General features: G+C 39.6%; 1 protein-coding gene across 3 annotated transcripts in view; it reads left to right on the top strand.

The window, feature by feature from the left end:
- SH3GL2 (SH3 domain containing GRB2 like 2, endophilin A1) overlaps positions 1-27,051 on the top strand; it is a 251,888-nt gene that overhangs the window by 205,665 nt on the left and 19,172 nt on the right. For all 3 annotated transcript variants that reach the window (XM_032139063.2, XM_032139065.2, XM_032139066.2), the window contains exon 3: positions 11,481-11,553. In XM_032139063.2, coding sequence (XP_031994954.1) covers positions 11,481-11,553 — 73 coding nt within the window. The remainder of the gene's footprint in view (positions 1-11,480; positions 11,554-27,051) is intronic.

The raw sequence follows: 27,051 nt of genomic DNA, 5'->3' as shown, positions 1-27,051 counted from the left end.
CCCAAGCAGACAGAAGAATTGCCTTTCCATAGTTGGTTGTCTGCTCGTCAGGCATTTGGGGTAGAGAGACCTTTGCTCATCTGTATTCTCGGAGGTGCAATTAGATAACAAAATGAAATAAATTAGATGTTTGCTTCAAGCAGCATTACTGGGAGAGAGAAGTGGGTTTTCCTAGGGGTGTTTCTCTAATCAGCTGCCCCAGCCACTCTGTGGCTGAGATGCAGTAAAATCATCATGTGTGTCCCTTAGCTCTGTAGCCCTCCTCTCCCTGGGCTGATTGGATAGAATCCTGTGGCTGTGCTGTCTCTGTAGGATCCCTGCCCATCATTATTTCTCTCCTCTTAAGTGCCTTGCATGGAATTCTTTTTGTTTTCATTTTAAATGTTGTCTGTTGCTTACAAGCTTTGTTAAACACAGGCTAAATGTCTTACGCTGGTGCAACATTGGAGGATTTGTTCCTTGAAAAGCTATAGGTTTTTTTGTTAAGAGGAGATTCTGAAATTTGAAGAACCTCTGGTTCCTTCTCAAATTTTTCTCGGTTGCTGCGATGATTGTATAGTTTTTTGTTGTGTGTACAGTTACATTTATTAATTTACTTGGAAAGTGCCTCCATGTTAAGGCGCTGTCCCTGCCTTCAAGGGGCTTCCAGTTTTGACTTTTAAAAAATAGTATGTAAATCAGTACCTTACAGAACATAGTGCTTGGTGTCCTGGGGAGGATTCCCATGGAATCTTCAGGCTGGGTATATCAGGCTTCCTAGAAGAGAGAGGGTGTCTGAGCTAAATCCTGAACATGTCTTGTGTCCCTGATTATATGGTTAATTCAGAATTCTAAGCTGAGGAATATAGTATCTCTTTTGCAGCCTGAAAATTATCCTGGGAAATCCCTTCTGTTGAACCCAGAAGATGTCCTAGGGATAGAAACGTGTCTATAGGCCCTTTAATAAAAATGGGATTCTTTTTAAGGAGCAGCCTTGAGTTTTAAGAAGAGCAAGTTGTTGAGAAAGAATGCCATTTCATATGAGAGTAAGAGAGGTTTATTGGCAGATTCAGGTGTGGAGAAAGTCCAATGGGAAAATGTCCATGGTCATTATCTTCATACACTCAGTCACTGGGTGGAGAGGGGTTCAGTTTTTCTATCCAGCCCAAGTGGTAGAGCTAGAATTAATGAGTAGAAACCATGGGGAGATAGATTCTGGCTCAATATAAGAAAAACTTTTGTCTGTCAAAGCTGGGTTTTTGGTGTGTGTGTTTTTGTTTTGTTTGTTTGTTTGTGTGTGTTTTGCCTCAGGAATGACTGAATTCCCTATCACTGGCCATGTTGGAACACAGATTCACCCGCTCGTTCCCACTGCCCATGTTGGAACACAGACTCACCCGCTAGTTCCCTCCCATCATGTGAGGCATACCAGTCATCTCTTGTGAGTTTTGTGGTTAGTAATTTGTTACTAATAATGTTACTTTTTAATGACGTCACTCTTACTTGGATTCCAGTGTTCTCTCTCAAGTGGGGAGAGAAAGGAGTAGAGTTTCAGCTAGAATGCTCTGAGCAACACATATCCCCAAGTGCACCCATAACGTCTCCTTCATGGTGTGATGGGAAAGGAGGAGGCATGGAGCATTGTGCTAAGACACACACCCCCTGGTGTGGGGATATAAGAAAGGCCAGAGCTCCAAACAAGATGAGCTTTAAAGACATCTTTTTCCATAGTCTGAAATTCAGTGATGACAAGCTTCCCCTGAGTTACATGTTTGCAACATAGTTCCAAGCTTATATTCATTAAAGGTAATGACCAAGAAGATTAACAACAAAAAAAATACACTGGGGCAATCACAGCATTCTAATAACCTTGTTTATTTTTGTTTTTTAACACGTTGTCAGTTGGGCTTTCTGAATACATAAGATAATGCTTTAAATCAAAGCAGCTTGGGGACAGATGCATTAACTCTTCTGAGTCAGTAGGGGACTATTAAAAACATCACTCTTGGACCTGCCTGTATCTCACTGCCAGACAGACCTTCCCAGGACATGGTTTTCATCATGTCTCTGTGATTGTTTATTTAGCTGTTCTTGTTCAGGAGTCTCAGTACTTTAAGTGGGTGTGTATGCATTATTAATAGTTGTATTTTCTTCAGTGACAGAAAAGTTAGGAATTTGAAAATATTTTAGTTTTTCATATGCCTTTTTAATATTTCTTTTATGTTACCACTGTGAGTTACCCATTTTCAAGTGGGTATGTAATTCATCTACTTATTTATCTAGTTTATTTATTTACTTACTTACTTGGAGATTGAGGTCTCACTCTGTTGTCCAGGCTGGAGTGTAGTAGCTCAATCATAGCTCACTATCACCTCAAACTTCTGGGCTCAAGTGATTCTCCTGCCTCAGCCTCTCAAGTAGCTAGGACCACCAGCACACACCACCATGCCTGCCTAATTTTTATTATTTATTTGATATTTGAGGTCCAATTTATTTCTTTTTTTAAACTTTTATCTTAACTTCAGGGGTACATGTGCAGGTTTGTTACATAGGTAGACACGTGTCGTGGGAGTTTATTTTACAGATGATTTCATCACCCAGGTATTAAGCCTAGTACTCACTAGTTATTCTTCCTGATTGTCTCCCTCCTCCCACCCTCCACCCTCCAATAGGTCCCAGTGTGTGTTGTTCCCCTCTGTGTGTCCATGTGTTCTCATCATTTTTGTCCCACTTATAAGTGAGAACATGTGGTATTTGGTTGTCTCTTCCTGCATTAGTTTGCTAAAGATAACGGCCTCCAGGTCCATCCATGTCCCTGCAAAGAACCTGCTCTCTCTTTTTTATGGCTGCATAGTATTCCGTGGTGTATACGTACCACATTTTCTTTATCCAGTCTCTCATTGATGGGCATTTGGGTTGATTCCATGTCTTTGCTATTATGAATAGTGCTGCAGTGAACACATGTGTACATGTGTCTTTATAATAGAACAATTTATATTCCTTTGGGTGTATATCCAGTAATGGGATTGCTGGGTCAGATGGTATTTCTGTCTTTAGGACTTCGAGGAATCACCACACTGTGTTCCACAATGGTTGGACTAATTTACACTCCTACCAGCAGTGTATAAGCATTCCTTTTTCTCCACAACCTTATCAGCATCTGTATTTTTTGACTTTTTATCTCATTGTGGTTTTTATTTCTGTTTCTGTAATGATCAGTGATGTTGAATGTTTTCTCATATGTTTCTTGGCCACATAAATGTCTTCTTTTGAAAAGTATTCATGTCCTTTGTCCAGTTTTTAATGGGGTTGTTTGCTTTTTTTCTTGTAAATTTGTTTAAGTTCCTTATAGATGCTGGATATTAGACCTTTGTTGGATACATAGCTTGCAAAAATTTTCTCTCATTCTATAGCTTGTCTGTTTACTCTGTTGGTAGTTTCTTTTGCTGTGCAAAAGCTCTTTGGTATAATTAGATCCCATTTGTTATTTTTTGCCTTGGTTGCAATTGCTTTTGGTGTCTTCCTCATGAAATTTTTGCCCATGCCTGTGTCCTGAATGGTATTGCCTAGGTTGTCTTTCAGGGTTTTTATGATTTGGAGTTTATACATTTAAGTCTTTATTCCATCTTGAGTTAATTTTTGTATATGGTGTAAGGAAGGGGTCCAGTTTCAATCTTCTGCATATGGCTAGCCAGTTATCCTAGCACCCGTTTATTGAATAGGGAATCTTTTCCCCATTGTTTGATTTTTGTCAGATTTGTCAAAGACCAGATAACTGTAGGTGTGCAGTTTTATTTCTGAGATCTGTATTCTATTCTATTGGTTTATGTGTCTGTTTTTGTACCAGTACCATGCTGTTTTGGTTATTGTAGCCCTTTAGTATAGTTTGAAGTTGGATAGCATGATGACTCCAGCTTTGTTCTTTTTGCGTAGGATTGCCTTGGCTATTCAGGCTCTTTTCTGGTTTCATATGAATTTTAAAATAGTTTTTCCTAGTTCTGCTAAGAATCTTAATGGTAGTCTAATAGGAGTAGCATTGAATTCATAAACTGCTTTGAGCAATATGGCCATTTTAATGATATTGAGTCTTCCTATCCATGAGCATGGAATGTTTTTCCATTTGTTTGTATCATCTCTGATTTCTTTCAGCAGTGTTTATAGTTCTTCTTGTAAAGAACTTTCAGCCGGGTGCAGTGACTCACGCCTGTAATCCCAGCACTTTGTAAGGCTGAGGCGGGTGGATCATGAGGTCAGGAGATCGAGACCACCCTGGCTAACATGGTGAAACCCCGACTCTACTAAATATACAAAAAATTAGCTGGGTATGGTGGCAGGCACCTGTAGTCCCAGCTACTCAGGAGGCTGAGGCAGGAGAATGGCTTGAACCCAGGAGGCGGAGCTTGCAGTGAGCCAAGATCGCGCCACTGCACTCCAGCCTGGGTGACAGAGTGAGACTCTGTCTCAAAAAAATAAAATAAATAAATAACTTTCACCTCCCTGGTTAGCTGTATTCCTAGGTATTTTATTATTTTTGTGGCAATTGTGAAGGAGATTGTTCTTGATTTGGCTCTTGGCTTGACTGTTCTTGGTGTACAGGAATGCTAGTGATTTTTGAACATTGATTTTTGTATCCTGATACTTTGCTGAAGTTCTTTATCAGCTTAAGAATCTTTCTGGCTGAGACTGGGGTTTTCTGGACATAGGGTCATGCCGTCTGCAAACATGGATAGTTTGACTTCCTCTCTTCCTACTTGGATGTGCTTTATTTCTTTCTCTTGCCTAATTGGCCTGGTGAGGACTTCCAGTACTATGTTAAATAGGAGTGGTGAGAGAGGGCATCCTTGTCTTGTGCCGGTTTTCAAGGGAAATGCTTCCAGCTTTTGCCCATTCAGTATGATGTTGGATATGGGTTTGTCATATATGGCACTTATTGTTTTGAGGTGCATTCCTTTAATACCTAGCTCATTGGGACTTTTTAACATGAATGAATGTTGAATTTTATTGGAAACCTTTTGTGCATCTATTGAGATAGTCATGTGTTTTTTTTTCTTTAGTTCTGTTTATGTGATGAATCATATTTATTGATTTGCATATGTTGAACCAACGTTGCATCCTAGGGATAAAGCCTACTTGATAATGGTGGATAAGCTTTTTGACATGCCTCTGGATTTGGTTTGCCAGCATTTTATTGAGGATTTGCATCAGTGTTCATCAAGGACCTTGGCCTAAAGTTTTCTTTTTTGTTGTATCTTTGTGGCTAATTTTAAAATCTTTTGTATAGATGGGGTCTCACTTTTTCCCAGGCTACTCTTGAACTCCTGGCCTTAAGCAATCCCTCTATCTTGGCTTCCCAAAGCACTAGGGTAACAGACATGCGCCACCATGGCTGACTTAATTCATTTATATATTAATGATCACTAAACTCACAAACTGTTGGTGCTCCCTTTAAGGTGTCTATGTTTTTCTTAAACTTTGCTCTGCTACAGCATCTGGTATGATGTGATACCTAATAGCATGAAATCATATCTTTCAGTCCTTTTGTTGCTCCACAAATAACGCCACACTGTTCACGAGTCCTTACACCTAAGTTCAGGAAACACCAACTTTTATTTTCTTCAGGGAAGAAAGGTAATATTCACTTGTCTCTGGAAGAGTAACCCCATTCTAGTCATTTCCATGCCTTATGTTCTCTAGTATCTTGTCTCTAAAGACTGAGACAGCTGGTGAAATAATCAGTATCATCTATAGATTCAGCATGGCATTATTATTAGTGAAGCTAGCACCTAGCACAGGGATCAAGATTTTTTGTAAGTGCTTTAGGTTTTTGGGGCCAGAGGGTCTCTGAGGTCTCTTACAACTCCTTGCCAATGCTGTCGAAACACAAAAGCATCCATTGACAGCGTTTAAATGAATGAGTATGGCTGTTTTCCAACAAAACTTTATCTAAGGATGCTGAAATGTGAATTTGAAATTTGAATAATTATTTTGTGCAGTAAAATAGTAGTCTCATTTCAGATTTTTTCAGCCATTTAAAGAAGTAGAAATGGGAGTTTTTATTACCTAAAAAAAGCCTGTATCTGTATATATTTACAGTTTCACTTTCTTTTTTTATTTTTATTTTTTATTATACTTTAAGTTGTAGGGTACATGTGCACAGCGTGCAGGTTTGTTACGTATGTATACATGTGCCATGTTGGTGTGCTGCACCCATTAACTGGTCATTTACATTAGGTGTATCTCCTAATGCTATCCCTCCCCCCTCCCCCCATCCCACGACAGGCCCCCGTGTGTGATGTTCCCCTTCCTGTGTCCAAGTGTTCTCATCGTTCAGTTCCCACCTATGAGTGAGAACATGTGGTGTTTAGTTTCTTGTCCTTGCGATAGTTTGCTGAGAATGATGGTTTCCAGTTTCATCCATGTCCCTACAAAGGACATGAACTCATCCTTTTTATGGCTGCATAGTATTCCATGGTGTATTTGTGCTTTTCTTAATCCAGTCTATCATTGATGGACATTTGGGTTGGTTCCAAGTCTTTGCTATTGTGAATAGTGCCACAATAAACATATGTGTGCACATGTGTTTATAGCAGCATGACTTATAATCCTTTGGGTATATACCCAGTAATGGGATGGCTGGGTCAAATGGTATTTCTAGTTCTAGATCCCTGAGGAATCACCACACTGTCTTCCACAATGGTTGAACCACTTTACAGTCCCACCAACAGTGTAAAAGTGTTCCTATTTCTCCACATCCTCTCCAGCACCTGTTGTTTCCTGACTGTTTAATGATCGCCATTCTAACTGGTGTGAGATGGTATCTCATTGTGGTTTTAATTTGCATTTCTCTGATGGCCAGTGATGATGAACATTTTTGCATGCGTCTGTTGGCTGCATACATGTCTTCTTTTGAGAAGTGTCTGTTCGTATCCTTCGCCCCTTTTTTGAAGACTTAAATGTTAGACCTAAAACCGTAAAAACCCTAGAAGAAAACCTAGACAATACCATTCAGGACATAGGCATGGGCAAGGACTTCATGTCTAAAACACCAAAAGCAATGGCAACAAAAGCCAAAATTGACAAATGGGATCTCATTAAACTAAAGAGCTTCTGCACAGCAAAAGAAACTACCGTCAGAGTGAACAGGCAACCTATAGAATGGGAGAAAATTTTTGCAATCTATTCATCTGACAAAGGGCTAATATCCAGAATCTACAAAGAACTCAAACAAATTTACAAGAAAAAACAACCCCATCAAAAAGTGGGTGAAGGATATGAACAGTTTCACTTTCTTTAAACAGCCTTCCATAATGGCTTCTCACACCAATCCCAGGCAAGGTTAGTTGAAGATGGAGGCTCAGGAGCTTATAAGATGAGAAATTCTTGTAATTTAGGATGCATCAAAACTTACTTTCAAATAGTAATTGGAAATTTTGGGCATTGAGAAAAATAACAGTTACATGTCATAAGGTCAAAGTTAAACTGTGCTGTTCTCAAATGGCAATAAGCTCAATTCTGGGAGCTTATGGGAATTGCTAGTTATAATAAATTACTTAAGCAGAAATCTTCTTTATGCTAATTTAATCAGGCCTGTTACTAAGAGAATATGTACTTGGATATTACCAGCTTAGGTATATAAGTAACTCTCCTGGCAAGTGCATAACAAGGCACATTCAGGAGTCTCATGGGGTTATTATGGCCCTCAGCTTGTCTCCGGCTGACACAGTGTAGTTTAGCACAAGAGTCCTGGGCATTATTATGGAGGACAGAGGTGGAGAGAAGTTAGAAATTAGTCAGCCTCCTACTGGCAGATGACTTTAGAATGTGACTAATCATTGGACCATTCAGTTCTTCTGGTACTTTTTTAAAGAAAGCCTCTGATTCATGGCCTTGGGAACTACTTTTCCTCTTATAACACACTTAAAGAGCTCCCTTCCCTTATCTAGGCCACAGATGTGGACATTTAATAAATTAAAGCATTAAACAGAATGCTCCCCTGGTCTCTTCCTCTTATGTCCATGAAGTCTATCAAGTAATTATCTGTAAGAATGCAGCCATGCCTGGTGCAGTGACTTATGCCTGTAATCCTAGCGCTTTGGGAGGCCAAGGTGGATGGATCACTTGAGGCCAGGAGTTCGAGACCAGCCTGACCAACATGGCAAAACCCCATCTCTACCAAAAAATACAAAAATTAGCCAGGCATGGTGGTGCGTGCTTCTAGTCCCAGCTACTTGGGAAGCTGAGGAGGGAGAATCGCTTGAACCTGGGAGGCAGAGGTTGCAGTGAGCTGAGATTGCACTACTGCACTCCAGCCTGGGGGAGAGAGTAAGACCCTGTCTCAAAAAAAAAAAAAAAAAAAAAAAAAAAAAAAAAAAAAAAAATGCAGTCAGTAGCAAGGGCCTAGGAATGGATTTGCCAAAAGTGGGTCCCTTTTTAGTATAATTCCTGATAATGAAATACAAATATAACTATATTGAATAAAGTTGTTTTCAGAGGTGGTGGATTTCAAGTGAAGGTTGTTTTATGCTGTAGTCAAAAGGGTTTAGGTAGAACTTGCTCTGTAATTATGCCTGAACTAGGTAACCAAAAGTGTTGAAGGAGTCCGCCTCAATGGGCACAAAGTCGGTAAACATCTGGGTGGGATGAGCTCTTTCTTTAGATAAGTCACAAGGGACACTGGAATAGTTCTTATTCCTACTTCTCTTTTCAGATGGAATCCTGCCCTGGGAACCAAATGTAATAATCTAATATTGGTATCCCTGGGGTCTCTGGGTCTTCCTGAGACCACTGGCTTCAGCCAAGCTAGTGGCATCTATTTATGCAACATGAGTGGTTGGGCTCCCTACCCAGAGCTTAAAAGGGAAGGGGGTTCTGTAGCCATAATGAGAAACTAGCTTTCACAGCCTTCCTTGCTCATCTCCCTGTGGGCCAGGTGGGATAGACACTGCAGGTACCAGCCTCTGTAGGGAAACCCGTGAAACTGAGGGCATGTGGTTCAGCAGGTCAGCATGGCAGAGCCTCCCTTCCAGAGAGGCCCAGGATGGAATAGTCTTGTGGATGAAGCTTCCACAGACTTTGAGAAGTTTCAAAACAAAAACATAGTATGGGATGGCAGGTACCTTCCTGCTGATCCTGTTTTGTCGGCTACTGCCAGGTCCCCAGCCCCATCTTGGGGAGGGAACAAAGCATATTCCAGCTCTAACTTGGCCTCTCTTTCATGTTGGGAGATGCCTCTGTTGCCTGTCTTTTTAGGAAGAGCTTTTGCTTTCAAGAAGTATAGGATGGGCTGGGCGCAGTGGCTCACGCCTGTAATCCCAGCACTTTGGGAGGCCGAGGCGGGCAGATCACGAGGTCAGGAGATCGAGACCATCCTGGCTAACAGGGTGAAACCCCATCTCTACTAAAAATACAAAAAATTAGCCGGGCGAGGTGGCGGGTGCCTGTAGTCCCAGCTACTCGGGAGGCTGAGGCAGGAGCTTGGCGTGAACCCGGGAGGCGGAGCTTGCAGTGAGCCGAGATGATGCCACTGCACTGCAGCCTGGGCGACAGCGAGACTCTGTCTCCAAAAAAAAAAAAAAGTATAGGATGGTCATTAAGAACACACACCCTGGAACTAGAACTGGGGAAGTTTCTTAACCCCTCTGTATCTGTTTTCTCATATACGTTACAGAGTTTGTGAGCATTGAGTGTGTAAAGATATGTATAGTCCTTAGAACAGTTTCTGACAACAGAAGACAGCTTATGGTGATGATTGTTATAATTATTAAGGACAGAGATGGGGGAAACTTAGAAATTGGTCAGCCCCCTAACAGCAGATGACATCAGGATATCAAACGGCCATTGGAAAATTTAATTCCTATGGCACTCTTTTTTAGAAACCTTGGCTTTTTGAATGATTTTCCTTCTCATCATAACTACAGGGTATCTAGGCACATTTGTCATCTAATTCCTTAATTCCCCATCACATAGCAGGGGATCTACATTTGTACTCCTATCACACACATACCATGGAGTTTCAGCATATTTGTTCCGTACACACCTTTGATGCATTTCCCTGGCATAAGACATTCCATGACTTGAGTACATAGTGGTTGTTTGAAATTTTGCTAATACTAGGACCTTCGCATATGGCTTCACGAGTTGTGTACTGCGCAACTCCAGGGGGCCACTGAGCACTTTAAAGCTAATCACTACCTAGTACACACTCAATCTTAAAGATCTTTGAAATTTGAATCAATCAAAAGGATATTTATACAAGGTTTATATGTAGACAGGCACATTTGAAATTGCATCCTTCTAAAGATAATTTTATATCGCTATAACCTCACAAGAAAAAATTTGTTTTCCTCCATTGATCCTAGTAATAGCAAACACACACAGTAATATGACTGCCATGTAATGGAAAATTATTAAGTATTGAAAAACTGAACTGAAAGATAAAATCTCTTAATGCGTGGATTATGGAAAAGGAGGAGGCTTGCTTTATGCAAGGCTGATATTATATAACAGTATATATTGGTATATACTGATATTATACTGGTATATACTGATATTATACTGGTATATATTATATACCACTAGGTACAGCAGGTTATGGAAAAGTTTCTAATAGTTGAAGGAGGAGCCTTTTAACAAACAAAATTTCTCCAGTGGACTTAATTGATACCTAAATTTCTACATTAAAATTTAATCACTTTCATTTTTACCTATGTCATATATTACTTGTACATACCTTGAATAGGAGGATGCATTTATTCTCACTAGTCATTTACCATGTAGGGTGAATAGGAGGACCACACATGCTGATAAGAAAAGGATTTCTTGGAGAAAGACAGAGAGGACCTGACTGCAGTGAGCACCTTCCATGACCTCTTTCATGTGGGGAGAGGGGCCTGACAAAGAGAACATGGTGAGATGCTGAAGGCAAACACTGACCATTCCACATTTAGAAATTTAGAGGATAGACCAAATTTAGAGGATAGACTTTAGCATCAAGATTTTTGTTTAGCATTAACCAAAAGTTCAAGGACAGACTAGAAGTCTTTGCTCAAGATTTTATATTTTTAGGATGTTCTTAGAAGTTAAATAAAAAGCTCCCCACTTCTTGAATAAGCAGAGTTGATGCTGCATGATTCTTTCTTCAGGGCAGCAAAATCTGCCTCCATGCCTGACCCACTGTAGGCATCCAATAAATGCCTCTGGGACAAAATATGTTTCATTTTATTCACCTTGTTTTTACCAAAAGGTAATGAATTATATTTTGAAACAAATTTTAGGAAACTATGAGCTTCTTCTTTGGATAAACAGGCTTTCCACATCTTGGCAGACCACTGCTGAGTACAGTGTCAGCATGACTTCCAGCCCCGTCTCAGCCTCCCTCACCTACTGCGGGACATGTCCGGGGCTCTGTTGCATACCCCGCCGTTGTATACAGACTCAAGCAAAAACCGATATTCTAAAGCTCATCATTTTTGTCATTTAGAGCACTTATTTTCTCATTTCAGAAAGTGGATGTCACCAGCAGGGCTGTGATGGAAATAATGACTAAAACAATTGAATACCTTCAACCCAATCCAGGTAAGGCATCATCTTACATGTTTAAAGGATCCCTTGAGGTAACTTTTAGTTTCTCTTGATAGACATTTTAAGTTTGGTGTGTTTCTTCTTTTGGTGTTGCTTCCTCAGTCCACTTTTCTGAGAGGTTAGCGACTTTATGGATAGCACATTTTAACTGGGGAGAAGGGCTTTTTAAAGCTCACATTGAAGTAACTGGAAGATGTGTGGTATTTTATGTGACCATGGTATATTTAACAAATAATGTATGCAAACAGTTCAGGTGACACATAATATCAGGGTAGCTATAAACTGTTATCAGTTGACCTTGAACTTTCAAGAGATGGTAAAAAGGAAAATTAGGATAGTTTAAGATAAGATATAATGATTCCCAGAAGATGTGAAAAAGTAGGGAGGTGAATCATTTTCATGAAACACAGAGGGTTTCTTCATAGGGCATCACCAAAGTCTTCAGAGTGTTGATCTTGATTCTGATTCTTCTCCAAGCACATCACAGATCAGCACTGGTTCCTGCTAACTTGTTATACTCTAAAAAAAGGAGTGGTAATAGAGATAATGGAGCTATATGTTGATAAGAGGACCAGGCGGAGTTGGGGCAGTTTCGGTAGGCACTAGGTATAGCAAAGCAAAGCAGCCTACCTGATAGACCTCCTCATTACCATTCCTGTGTGTCAGTTTCTAACCACAGGGCGTGGAAACGGGAAGTGAGTCTGGTTGTATTTAAGTGAGATGTGTGAATATTTGGAAGACCCCTTAGTCTTGAGGCTAGTTTCTTTGCAAGTTTCAGGTTGGGGTTCCGTGTATTTTATGGTCCTAGAGAGGATGATGCAGACAACTGCTCCAGCCCCAGTGAGTTTGGATACTGAGCAATAGTGGACAAGTGATAAGAAAAGGGGCGGGTGTGGGATGAGAGGAAGCAGGTATGTGCCATAGTAAGTGCTGGCTCCTTCTCTATGCCCCCTGCTGCTGGCTGCAGCTTCCTTCCATCCTTATTCACCTATGACCGGCCCAGCTGCTATTCTGAGGATGAACAAACTATGTAGGAATAACTTTCTGGATTTTTATTGCTGTTGTTTTTGTTCATAAAACACATTAGAAATGAGGGAGGAAAATATGGAAGAAAATGTGGTAAGCTATAGGAGCCAGGAATGTAACTGACAGTGGACTAGATATGTTTTCAAATGCTTAGCAAATTGGTCAGAGAACTGCAAAAATCAAGTTTCTAATTTTTACCCAGAACCTTCTTGGTAACTACTGTTTTTCACAGAGATGCAAAGATCTCTTGGATGCACATTTATTCCTTAGTGTTTAAACCACTGTCATAGGTCAAGTTCTGAAAGAGAACTGCTCGCCCTGCTTCCCCACAAGAAATCATTATATAGGGGCAAGAAGTTTTGGTCTTTATCTTTGCCTAGAACCTTGAAGTACTCCATGATTTCCCGGGATTTTCACATGAGTTGTACTTGTAACTCATGGTTGTAGGGCTAAGATAAAGGCAATGGGAGGAGGAATACAGTATTTATTGAGCACTGATGCATTTTCAGTGCAGTGCTAGGTATATGAGGCACTGTCTCATCTTTAAAAGTAACCATTTTTCTCCATATAAAGTAAAAACAGTTGAAGAATTTCTAGTGTGAAAATAGACTAAAAATTCACTGTAACACAAATTATCAGTGGGAGCTCATCAGTTTTCCTGAGCATAATGGAACTGTGCTCTGTTGTAGGTAGGTGTGGTGGGTTGAATAGTGTGTCTCCCCAAATTCAGGTCCATCCATAACTAAACTTATAAGGAATGTGACCTTATTTGGAAATAATCTTTGCAGATGTAAGTAGTGATGTAGGATCTTGAGATGAACTCTTCCTAGGTTTAGGGTGGCACCTAGAACCAATGATGGGTGTCCTTATGAGAAGAGGAGAGGACACAGAGAAAAACAGGAAAGAAGGCCACGTGAAGAATGAGAAGAGGTTGAAGTTACATGTCACGAGCCAAGGAATGCCAGGAGCCACCACCACAAGTTGGAAGACATAAGGGAGGATTCTCTCAGAGCCTCCAGAGGGAACCAACTTTGCTGACACCTTAATTTCAGACTTCCGGCATGCTGAACTGTGAGGGAATCAATTCTTTTCTTTCAGGCCACCCAGTTTGTGGTCATTTGAGATGACAGCTCTAGAAAACTAATACAGTAGGCTAGCCTCATTTTATTCAGGAAAAAACAAGGGTCAGAGAATTTAAGGAACTTTCCCATTCACGTACCTAGGAAGGGATGAAGACAGGATTGGAACTCAGGTCTGACTACCTCCTAAGTCTCTGCACTTCACGTTGCACGATCCTGCCTCTGAGAAGGGTAGGCTCCATTTCATTTAGGTGTAAAGGGTCCTTGCCTTTCAGAGTGAGTACCAGAGAAATTCAGAAAGGAAGTTGTGGGATTAAGGCTTGTTTTTATTTTAATAAAAAACATCAAAGGAGGAGGTAATTGAGAATATCTTAATGTTTAGAAATGACATTTTTAATACAATATTGCATGTGCTAATTGGCTGCCAATATAATGGTTTTGTGACCATTTGAGAGTTGAATGGACATCTGCCGCTAAAGAGAACAATGAAGGCCATTACAGGCAATTCGAGGTTGGTTTCAGAAAAACAGTTATGCATGGGCAGGTCACATACATATATGAATAAGTACTACCCAGAAGAGTCCAGAACAAAACAAAATTTTGTGTAATCATTCCACAGAATTTAAACAACCTGCATTTAATTGTTTACAACAGGTACAATTTCATCCCTCCACCAGCTTCTTGCCGTGAGAGTAGACACTGGCCATAGAGCCCAGACCAGGTAACTGGTAAAGTTCAGAGTTAGGCAAACACCCAGAGAGAGAGTCTTTGAGCACAGGAGAGCAGAAAGAATATTCCCAAACTCATGCAGTTTGCTAAATACTTTGCCCACTCAGCCTTTCAGTGAACCCTAGAGCTGGGCCAACCAGTGTGGATACTGAATGCTGGTTCTGAATAAGCAAGATGTGGCTTGGGTTAGGACAGGGCCTGATGCCAAGTAGCAGATTTACATGGACAGGCCAGGGGAATCAGTAGGATTTGATGCTTTGAGGGTACTTTGGGAGTACATCTGTATTAGATTACTGCTCCAGGGTGCTTGCTGGCTTTCACATCTTGGGGGTGTGGAGCTTACACATGTTTTCTATTCTTAAAACTCAGTTCCTATTGAAGTGATGACCGAAGTGATTTTGTTTAGCTTTTAAGAATACATGGCTATGCTCTGTGAAGGTCCTACATCCACTCTTGCTCATTCCCAGAATGATATTTTAAAAAGCAAATTTGGTCATATTATATAAAACGCTTCCATGGCTTTTCATGCCTTTAGGATTAACTTTCATTTTTAACATGGCTTAAGGGGCCCTCCCTGCATGGTCAGCCTGCCCTTTCCCCAACACCTTGCTAGGCTAACAGCTCCCTCAGGTCCAGCGTAAAGGTCACTTATTAGCCTTCCTTGGCTCCAACCACATTAGGTTCCCCTGTCACTGTCCCTTTTGTAATCCCAGCTGCTTTTCAGTGGGGCACATGCCATACTTGTGGTTTTGTTTTTCATCCCCTGTGAGTTCAGCGCTGTGCCTGTCTTATTCACCACCACATCCCCAGCCCCCAGCTCAGTTCCAGGCAGCCAATAGGCACTTGGATACTGGAATAAACGAATTATGAAGCACAGTTGACTGTCAGAGTCTAATGTACTAAAACTTCTCTAATACAAAAAGTGGGAGGAAAAATTCTTCCTTTTCCCTAAATCATCAGATACTCATATGTAACCAACATTTGTCACATGCATTTACTTTTATGCAAAGAGCAATTCTAGATGCTTTGGGGCAGAAATGAGACCAAGACTGGAGGCTTGTCCTCTGGAACCTCACAGTCTTAGTGTAAGTTACACACAGTCTGAGGAGAGGAGCCCAGAAGGCTTCACAGCTAATTCCTCCTGGAAAGTCCAGCTAACTGATGAGATGTGGAAGCGTGAGCGGGATCACAGGCTTAAAGGTCTGCCCTGTGAGGGCGGGCTTTCGAGAACGCAGGACAGACAGCTCTAAAGTCATCCAAGCTTGAACTGGAATAGCATAAACCAGTACACATTCCTAAACTGCTTAAATAAGAAATAATTTGAATATAAAAAGTACTGTGCACAAATTCCATTCTACTGGTTGTAAGTGCCTATTCTTACGATATCTTTGAGCAAAAATCATTGAAGAAGATATAAGTCAGTTTTCTTTACATATTCTGATGCCTTATGGGGAAGCAAAAACTAAATCAGTGTTGTCCAATAGAAATAGGATGCAAGCCACATATGTAATTTTGAATTTTCTAGAAACCACATTATAAAAGTAAAAAGAAAGATGAAATTGTCTTTAATAATATATTTTGTTTAACCCATTATAGCCAAAATATTAACCACTATTAAAAATTGAGATATTTTATGTTTTTTTCATCCTCTGAATTTTGGTCTGTATTTTATACTTACAGCACATTTCAATTTGGAGTAGCCACATTTCAGGTGCTAAGCAGCCCGCTGTGGCCAGTGGTGACCATAATAGACAGTACAGCACTAGATAATTTGCCTTTCTGTTTGATATATGTTTCATGTTTACCTCCTTGGTTTTATGTTTTATCAGTGGGGTTTTTTTTTTTTTCAATAGAGAAATGGACTCTTGATTTAGAATTAGGATATCTTTAGGCTCTGGATTTGAAAGTCTGTTTCATGACACTTGAATGGAATTGTAGACAGTTGGACTGTGGACCCTTTCCAGACTTAGCATCTTTGTTATGAGAGAGGCCTTTTCAGTTTGCACTGAGAACTTACTCTTACCCTGATGTGATAATCTAATATAAATTTCCAAACTGCTTACATAAAAAGCAGCTTGAATGTGGAAAATGTTGTACACAGTAGGGGTTTGTTTCTCTATGGAAATGCTTTTCCCTTGAATGCCTATATGGTCTAGATTTTTCCTGCATTTCTGAGATTTAGGTATCAAATTGGGGTCATTCGATGTCTATTTAGAATTTTGTAATAATTTCAAATCTCATTTGTGAAATATTGCCTGTGGAAATAAAAGCTAGCTGTATTAGTTTCAAAATGTCCCATTAGTCCCTGGAAAGATACTCTATTAAAATTAGTGTACTTCTTTTCCCACAGGCTGTGCTCTTAATCATCTCCTTCCAAAGATGAATAAATACAGTGATTATATTTGGTGACTGTGGAACTGAAAATGAATACATGTATTACTTGGCATTCATGTAGCCAAATCCTTCATCTCACAACACACTGAATTTGCTGTTTTTCCTGGAGGACGGGATAACTTGCGTTCGTCTTTGCATCTTTTAGAGTCCTTAGCATTATGCCTGGTACATTGTCTGCTCTCACTATGTCTGGTGAATAGGTGTATGAATGAATATATCCTTCCTTCACTTAAAGAATAAGGGATGTGTGCTGAGTCTAGTAGCCAGAGCTTTTCCATTTCCACATCCTGGCAATGAAAAATAATCAAAATGCATAAAGGACAGATTACAAAAGCAGTTGTGAGGAAAATGTTGTTAAGCTTCAAAGGAATCGGGTATTTCAAGGATAAATGTATTAAGAAAGAAAATTTAAGTCAGATGATGGGTGATATAATTCATATACTAATGTACTGGAGGGTTTCTACTTCTACATCTTTGGGGAAAATATTGAAAATTAATAGGTTCCTAAAATATTTGAGACACTGTAAGTGATTCAGAGTTTTAAGTCAGCTAGAACTGGTGGAATAATGATATTCTTTACTTGTGTGTCTAAACAATGAATTAGCTAATGCCAGATCTTATTTAAAAGATTCTTAATCAGGGCTGGGCACGGTAGCTCATGCCTATAATCCCAGCACTTTGGGAGGCCGAGGCGGGCGGATCATGAGGTCAGGGGATAGAGACCATCCTGGCTAACACAGTGAAATCCTATCTCTACTAAAAATACAAAAAATTAGCCACTCTTGGTGGTGGGCACCTGTAATCCCAGCTACTTGGGAGGCTGAGGCAGGAGAATGGCGTGAACCCAGGAGGCGGAGCTTGCAGTGAACCAGGATCATGCCACTGCACTCCAGCCTGGGCGACAGAGCGGGACTCTGTCTCAAAAAAGAAAAAAAAATGAAAAAGATTCTTAATCATAACAAATATAATATACATTTAAAATGCATGTGTACATATATATTGAGAATTAAGCTAATGGCGTCTCACATGAATAGTCCCTAAATACTATAAATAAATACCATACCTAAATCCTCAGCATGGCCTTTAAGATCCAGCATGTGGTGGCCCCTGTGCTTTCTGTCTCTCCTAGGTCCTTCTGCCTCTTGTTCATTCTGTGGCCTTTAGTTTCTTCAGTTCCTCAAGTTCTTTGCTGTATCAGGAGTTTGCAGCGGTTGTTTCCCCTTCTCCTGGTGGAATACGGGCCCTCATCTGCCCCTTCTTCGACAACTGTCTTCTTACCATCCCTCCTGTCTCAGCTTATATATCTCGACTCTGAGTGGCGTCTCCTGAGGGCCAAGTCGAAATCATTTTACTCCAGTTTTATATTCTCATGCTACCTTCACATCACATGAGTTCCTCTCTACAAATCTCTTGAGAGGTTCCTCACTTAGAATAAAATTGAAAGCACTTATGTGGGTTACAAAGTCCTGAGGATCTGAACTCATTCCCTATGTTCCTGGCCGTCTCCATCTCGCTCCTTCTGAGCTAGCCTTCCTCAAACACACAGGCACGTTGTTTGTGGGGCCTGGCCAGCCCCTTTGCCTCAATCACTTCCTCTCCATGTCTTCTCAAAGCCTTCGCTGGGGTCTCTGCTCAAATGTCACCTAATTTGTGCAGCTTTCCTGACCATCTTGTTTAAAACATCAGTCCTTCTAATTTCCTAAGCCTTTTCTTGTTTTACTTTTCTTCAGAGCATTTAGCACCACTTCAGGTGTACATTTACTTGTTAAAGTGTTGCTTGTCACTGCCGCCGAAATCTAGTGACTTGAGCATAGGATTGTTTGTACACTGCAAAGAGCCCAATTCTATTCTTTTATTGCACTTTTCATAATATTTACTTTATGCAACTTATGATTTGTTCACTATACTGCCTTTTTTCATTAGTACTCTCCTATTTTACATTCTTCACATAGCAGCCAGTTCCATCCATTAAAGATGTAAATCACATCTTGTCACTCCTCTGCTTGTAACTCGCCACTGGCTTCCATTGTCCTGAGAATTATCCTCAGCCTTGTTCCTGCCTCGGGGTCTTTGCACAGGTGTTTCTTCTGCCTGGAACACTCTTCTCCAGCTCCTGTTAATGTCTGCTGCTCCTGATCACTGCATCTTCAGTCAGATGCCATCTCCCTGTACAGTCCTTTCCTGCCCCCGACCCCTATTGAAAATAGTTTCTCCTCATCCCCTCATACCTCCTTATATTATTTCCTAACAACATTTGGAATTATCTTCTAATTTATCTTTTTGTTTATTGTTTTCACATCACTCCCATTTCTCACAGAGAACGTAATCTCCAGAAGGGTAGAGTCTTGTCTATCTTGTTTACTATTCGTAATAATGGAAGCAGTGCCCTCAGTAAATGTTTATTGAATGAATGCTGTTCATCTCTTCCAGTATATTGTAAACATAGTCATTGAAGACAAGGACTATGTCTCTTTTACTCCTTTATATATACCCAGTTCCTAGCACAGAGTTTGGTGCTAGCAATTGATTAATTTGCTTAATGAATGAATCAAATCATGTGAAGCATATACAAGCTCCATCTTATAGGAGTAGCTAACTTTTCAGGTAAGAGTCGTGGTCTGCAGACTTTTACAGGTCAGGATCAGAGCTGTTCTCTGTATAATATCTATTTGGTGTCATGCACAATTAATATATTTCACAATTGCTTTGGGAAAAGTGTGGATATGCATACTCTCATGTATAAAACCACTGGGCTGAAACTATTAATAGACATTTATGTTTATATACATAGATAATAGTTGTATCTATTTTTGGATGAGAAAACTGAAGCTGCAAGGTGATTAGCAATTTGCCCGAAGTATACAACAGAAGAGCCAGAATCTTTATTCAGATATTACTATCTCCAAAGCACATTCTGTTTTCAAAACAAAATGTCTTATGCTACAAAGTCTTAAACTGCAAAGATACCTCCAGGCTTGGTATGTGTGGCAAGTATACTCTAGGGTCACTCCTACAGAATCACACCCTTGTATAATTCCTTCCTGTTGGGTGTAGATGGAACCTGCGACTTGCTGCTAACCAATAAATATGGCAAAGGTAATGGAATCAACTACTCACCACTCCCTTGATGTGATTACATTATACGGCAAAATCAATGGTGCATCACTCCCATGATCATGTCACATTATGTGAGACAGTCTTAGCAGACTAATACGAGAGACATTCCCTTCCTGGTCTAGAAGAAGCACACTGCCATGTTATGACAGCCCAAGGAGAGGACCACATGTCAAGGAACTGGGAGTGCTCTAGAACCTAAGGGTGGCCACTAGCCAATAGCCAGTGGGAAGCCAGAGCTCTCCATCACACTGCCACAGAGAAGTGAACAGCCCGGACTCAGGAAGACAGCAACCCACCTGAGCCTGGATGCAGACTTCTCCCCTCTCCGGCCTCCAGATGGTAAAGCAGGCTGACTCCACATTGTTTGCAGCCTGGCGAGACCCTGAGCATAGGACTCAATTTAGGCATGCCCAGACTTACCTGCGGAAACTGTGAGGTAATGTGTATTGTTTGAAGCCGCTGAGTTTGTGGTATTTTGTTATTCTATGTAGAAAACGAATACAGTGTGGCTGTTCCCAGCCGGAGCTCCTATTTCAAGCATACAGCTGTCTACTGGGGCCATCAGGCTATTTGCCCAGTGGCTTTAGGCTCCTTGGATACCTTACATTGAGGCAGGAGGTAGATTGAGAACACCTGTCACTGTCTTTTCAGCTTAAGATGAGGGCTCCTGAACCCCCAGGGAGTGTAGGTCAGTCCAGTTCCAGCAAAGACTGAAGATATCTTTGTGTTTTGAAACATGATAGCAAAAAACACTTGGCACAGTGCCTGACACTTAGTAGGGACTCAGGAAATATTATGCACCTTCCTTTCCTGGGATACTGAAGCTCAACCTAGGGCATCTCAGATGCTAACCCAGCAGTTCCTCCGTGGGCAAGGCCTTTAGAAATCTCACTGCAGGACCCTTCTTACAATAAGCATATATTATTAACACCACCCTCTATTTGCTCTGAAAACCTGAGAAAGCAAAGGCTGATGATGTTAGTACACTGAGGGTTGTGTGTTTTTCAAATTGCACAAACTGTTTGATGCCCCTGAGGGGGACAGTTGCCTGCTTTGCCAGGGCATGCTGTGAGACCTGTGTTGGCACCTTGCAGCACCCCATCTTGAGGTGGGAGATGTTTGCTGCCCCATGTCACAAGTTCTTAGGGCTGCTGACTGTGTACTACTACAGCACAGGGTCTTAATATCCCTCCCCGCTGTTTCCTACTTGAGGCATAAAAGAGCTTTGTCACCTTGGAGAGAGGTGTTATATAAATACCATTATTTGGGTTGAGAGTAGCATGATCCAGTGCTAGGGTTGTCTGTTTGTGTAAGTCAGTAGGCAAATCTTCCTCTTCCCTTTTCTCAGTCTCTTCTAATAGTTAACTACAAAAGAAACAACATAGATGTGAGTATATTTACCTAAGTTCTCGTTACAATATAACTCTTTCTGTCGTTTAGTAATCGTTAGTGTGCAAAACAGCAGAGCACATTGGTATCAGTGCAGGGAGCATCAGAGGGCCACGTTTCAGACTTGTAGATGCTCTGAGACTTCACCTAAGGAAACCAGGCCATAATATGCAATAATCACATGTTGCCAAAATGAAATGCATGCTAAGATGCTATTTATTACATAAATTTTGTTGCAAGTATTAAGCCCCAAATCTTATTTAGTGTGATTTGAGAATTTATACTCATATTACAATTGTAATCTCTATATTAGACTTCATAAATTTAGTTAAAATAATTTAGAATTAATTTTTCTTATTTTTCATAGTAAAACATGCATAACATGAAATTATCTTAACTATTTTTAAGTATACATTTCACTGGTATTAAATACATTCATAATGTTGCGTAATCACCACCACCATCCATCACCATAACTCTTTTTGTCTTGTAAAAGTGAGACTCTATCCTCATTAAGTAATAACTCCCCCTTTCCTACTTCAGCCCCTGGCTACCACCATTCTACTTTCTAGCTCTATGATTTTAATTATTCTAATTACTTTATATAAGTGGAATCACATAGCATTTGTCTTTTTTGTGACAGGTTTATTTCACTTGGCATAATGTCCCAAGGTTTACTTATGTAATAGTGTATATAAGAATTGCCTTCCTTTTTAAGGCTGAATAATATTCCATTGTGTGTAAATAGTGCAATTTTTATATAGGTTTACCTGTTGATGGACAACTGAGTTGCTTTCACATTTTAGCTATTGTGAATAATGCTTCTATGACCATGAGTATACAAATATCTCTCTGAAACTCTGCTTTCAATTATTTTGGGTAAATATCCAGAAATGGAATTGCTGGAACTTAAGGGAATTCTTTTTTTTATTTCTGAGGTACCACTGTGCTCTTTTCCGCACCATTTTACTTTCTCACCAACAGTGCACAAGTGTTCGAGTTACTCTACATCCTTGCTAACACTTGTTATTTTCTGATTTTTTGATGTTTACCATCCTTATGAGTGTGAGGTGGTGTCTCATTGTAGTTTTGAGTTGTAATGACCTAATGATTAGTGATGTTGAGCACCTTTTTATGTGCTTTTTAGCCATGTGTATATCTTCTTTGGGGAAACGTCAATTCAAGGCTTCACTCATTTATTAATCCAGTTGTTTGGGTTTTTTGTTGAGTTTAGGAGTTCTGTACATATCAGATATGATTTACAAATATTTTCTCCCATTCTGTGGGTTGCCTTTTTACTCACTGTATAGTGTCTTTTGATGCACCCAATTTCTTAACTTTCATGAAGTCCAATTGTGTAATTTTTTTGTTGTTGCGTATGCCTTTGGTATCATATCCAGGAATTCATTGCCACATCCAGTGTCATGAAGCTTTTGCCCGTGTTTTCTTCTAAGAGTTCTAGAGTTTTAGATCTTACAGCTAGCTCTTTAATGTATTTGGAGTTAATTTTTGTATATAGTATTAGAAAAAGGTCCAAATTCATTTTTTGCATATAGATCCATTTTTCCGAGCACCGTTGGTTGAAAAGATTATTATTTCTCATGAGTGGTCTTGGTACCTTTGTCAAAAATCATTTGACCATGTATGCAAGGGTTTATTTCTGGGCTGTCTACTCTGTTCCCTTGGCCTACATGTCTGTCTTTATGACAGTACTGCACTGTATTACCATAGCTTTGTAGTGAGTTTTCAAATCAGGAGCTGTGAGTCTTCTAGCTTTGTTTTTTTAAGATTCTTTTTGCTACTTGGAGTCTCTTGAGATTCCATATGAATTTTAGGATGGGATTTCCATTTCTACAAAAAATGTTACCGAGACTTTGATAGGGATTGCATTGAATCTGTAGATTGCTTTGAATAATGTTGACGTCTTAATAATATTAAGTCTTCGAGTTCATGAACATGGGATGTATTTCCATTTATATATGTCTTTTAAAATTTCTTTCAGCAGTGTTTGGTAGTTTTCATTGTTAAAGTCTTTTACCTCCTTGGTTAAATTAATTCCTGAGTATTTTATTCTTTTTGATACTATTGTAAATGGAATTAACCTTTTAATTTCCTTTTCAGATTGTTCGTTGTCAGTGTATAGAAATGCAACTGATTTTTGTGTGTTGACTTTGTGTCCTGCTGCTTTGTTGAATTCATTTATTAGTTCTGACAGCTTTTTGTGGGAAATCTTTAGAGTTTTCTATATGTAAGATCATATCATCTGAAAATAGATAATTTTACTTGTTTACATCCAATTTGGATTCCTTTTTCTTACCAAATTGCCCTGGCCAGAACGTTCAGTACTGTGTTGAATAGATGTGGTCACAGTGGGCATCGTTGTCTTGTTACTGATCTTAGAGTAAAAGCTTTCAGTCTTTCACCATTTAGTATGATGTTCATTGTGAGGTTTTCATATATGACTTTTACCATGTTGAGGTAATTTCTTCCTATTCCTAGCTTATTGTTTTTATCATGAAAAGGTGTTGAACTTAGTCAACACTTATTCCTGCATCAATTGATCATGTGTGTGTGTGTGTGTGTTTTTACTCTATTTTGTTAATGTGAGGTATTAGATGGACCCATTTTTGTATATTGAACCATATGCTTGTATTTCAGGAACAAATACCACTTGGTCATGGGGTATAATTTTTAAAATATGCTGTTGAATTTGCTTTGCTAGCATTTTGTTGAGAATTTTCACAACAATGATCAAAAGAGATATTGGTCTCTAGTTGTCTTGTAGTGTCTTTGTCTGGCTTTGCTATCAAGATAATGCTGTCCTCATAGAATGAGCAGGAAATTTTCCTTCTTCAATTTTTTGGAAAAGTTTGAGGAGAGTTGGTGTTCTTCAAATATTTGGTAGAAGTCACTGGTGAAGCCATCAGATCCTAGGCTTGTCTTTGTTGGGAGATTTTTGGTTACTGATTCAATCTTCTTACTAATGATAGGTCTGTTCAGATTTTCTATTTCTTTGTGAGTTAGTCTTGGTAGGTTTTGTGTTTCTAAGAGTTTGTCCATTTCATTTAGGTTATACAATTCATTGTAGTGCAGTTGTTCGTAGTACTCTCTTAATAATCTTGTTTACTTGTGTAGATCAGAATGAATATCCCCACTTTTTATTTCTGATTTTAGTAATTTGTGTCTTTTCTCTTTTTTTTTTCTAGTTCAGCTAGCTAAATGTTTGTCAATTTTGTTGATCTTTTCCAAGAACAAACTTTTAATTTTTTTCCATCAGTTAAAGACATCCTTGGTTCTTGATAGGTGATGAAGAGGCAAGTATATTTTTAGCTGTTGGTTGCCATTTCAACGAAATAGCCATCAACTGTAATTTTCTCCAAAAGTGGGAAAATAGAGAAAAAAAACTAACATTTTTCTGTACTTCATTTTCCATCTGTAAAATGGAGAAACAAAACCCATCTCTTGTGTTTTGCAAGGCTGGATGATGTGTACACATTATATATGTAGTAGATACTTCTGAAATTATAGTTATAGGATGAAATCTGGTTATGGTCTTCAGTTTTTCAGGTATTTCAGGGCTCTTTCTAAGTTTCTGGACCAGATAGTAGCAATTAATGAATACTACTACAAATTATTCAGCATTTGTCCTGCTTAAGATCTCTGCTCCTTTGGGCAATGAGGCTTGGTTTCTATAAGACAGATAGGGATGACAAAGGAATTAAGTCACTAAAAGCAGTGAAAGACTTCAGAAACCACGTTTCATGTCTTTGGTCTTCCCTGATGGCTGCTAAAGCCATTAGGTTTCCCCCAACAGTCAGAACAGGAAGATGTGACTTGGAGTACTGTGGCCACCTGTTCTGCCCAAGTGCATCAGCTGTGTTCATCAACTCACACCAAGGGTGGGGGTTGGATTTTCTTCTTCCCTGTTGTGATAGACGGATGCCCTGTCATTATGTTTTTATTTGAAATTTCAGTGAAAGAAGGAAGCCACTCTTGAGAATACAGCAATTTAAATCAGGTTGTAATTTTTAAAAAGTGATTTACAAAAGGTCTTTCCCTAAATACTCCCATCATAATCATCTAGGGTGGGGAGAAAAATGGGGTGTGGAGGGCAGACTCACCCCTCATCCCTGCTCTTCCAGCAGGGAACACTCATTTTCACACCCCTGTGCCTCTGCAGCTCCGCCCTTTGTTCAGGTTTGTGCTGGGCATCTCCGTTCCACAGAGACTGCTGGTTTCCAGTGTGACAGAAATCTCATTTGTGATAAACCTTGATTTTGAATTGTAGTAAGTGAAACTTTAAAAAAAGCAGACATTAAAACTCCCTATTTTTTTCCCTAGGAAAAGGAGCATTCCATCTTCTGGCATCACTGTCCTTGGGACTAAACCCCCTTAGAAAACACCGCTTTTGCCTAGCCCTCAGAGGCTTGGTCCCCTGACATTTTACACCTTTCCAGAAAAAGAATCTCAAGGGCATTCCTACAAACGTCTGTCATAACCTCAACAACCTCACAACCTTAAGTCTGTCCTGTTTTAGAGACACACACAAACAAATGCTATAAAGGAAGCATTAATACTTGTTTAGAGAGATTATCAGGAACATTGTACTTAACAGTGAGAAATCTGAATAATGTGTATATGAGTGCGTTATGTTATTCTTTGTACTTTGCATTTTCAGAATGTCCCATCTTTTTTTTTTTAAGCCAAGAAGTATAATAATACCTGACCACCACAGATGAGAATTGGAGTGCAATAAAACTTGCCACAAGCTGGGAGGAACCAGCAGTGTGCTCCTACAGGCTTAACAACCATCTTTCTGGAAGAAAAACCTTGATTTGTAGCACGAACCAGTTTCTGTGTCTCACATGGCCATTTTCAAGCTACCAATGTGACATCACTGAACTCTGACTTGGAAAAAGAGGCTCACACTTGGCTCCCCCGAGCAGTGCTGGCCTAACTCCAGCACACCACTGGGTTGAACTGCCAAGAAAGAGTAGCTCCCACAGATGGGGAGGAAGCAAATGCTCTCTAAATACCTGTAGACAGAGGCAGGGAGACCTTTGTAGAATGGAGAGTGTTAGGGACCTGCCTCTTCTTTATTTCGGAAAGTCTTAGATTACACATTCATTGGTTGATCTCATGCTTGTGTACTTATGGAAATAAAGCATTTAGTTAGTAAAATATTGTTACCCAAGGACTCAATAACCATGCAGTCAAGAAATTGTATATATATTTTAGAGGCTTCTTTCAAACTTAACTTTTTAAGATGACTTTATTCAAAAAGAGTAAACCCAGCTGGAATATTTATAAAGATAAAAGCTTCAGAAATCCATGTGAAATGAAAATTATGTAATAATTGGTTTGCTCACAAATACAGGAATTCAGATAGTTTTAAAAAATTACTTTGATTTAAAGTTTGTTAAAATAATCAAGTTTAAAAAGAAAGTATATGGGTTGAGTAGTATCTCTCTCAAATTCATTTCATTTTCCCCCAGAACCTCAGAATGTGACCTATGTCAGCTCAGGCTGCCATAACAAAATATCATAAACAATAGAAATTTATTTTCTTGCAGTTCTGGAGGTTATATAATCCAAGATCAAGTTGCTGGACCATGTTTTAATTTCTGATGAGGGCTCTCTTCCTAGCTGGTAGATAGCCGCCTTCTCACTATGTCCTCATGTAACCGTTTCGTGGTGCATGTGTGTGGAGAGAGAGAGATTGTTTTCTCTCTTCCTCTCTCATAAGGTCACCAATCCT

The sequence above is a fragment of the Hylobates moloch genome, unplaced genomic scaffold (genome assembly GCF_009828535.3).
Source record: "Hylobates moloch isolate HMO894 unplaced genomic scaffold, HMol_V3 SCAFFOLD_19, whole genome shotgun sequence".
In the NCBI taxonomy this organism is placed as follows: domain Eukaryota; kingdom Metazoa; phylum Chordata; class Mammalia; order Primates; family Hylobatidae; genus Hylobates; species Hylobates moloch.
Note: the sequence above shows the minus strand (reverse complement) of the source record. Positions and strands in the feature narration are given on the sequence as shown.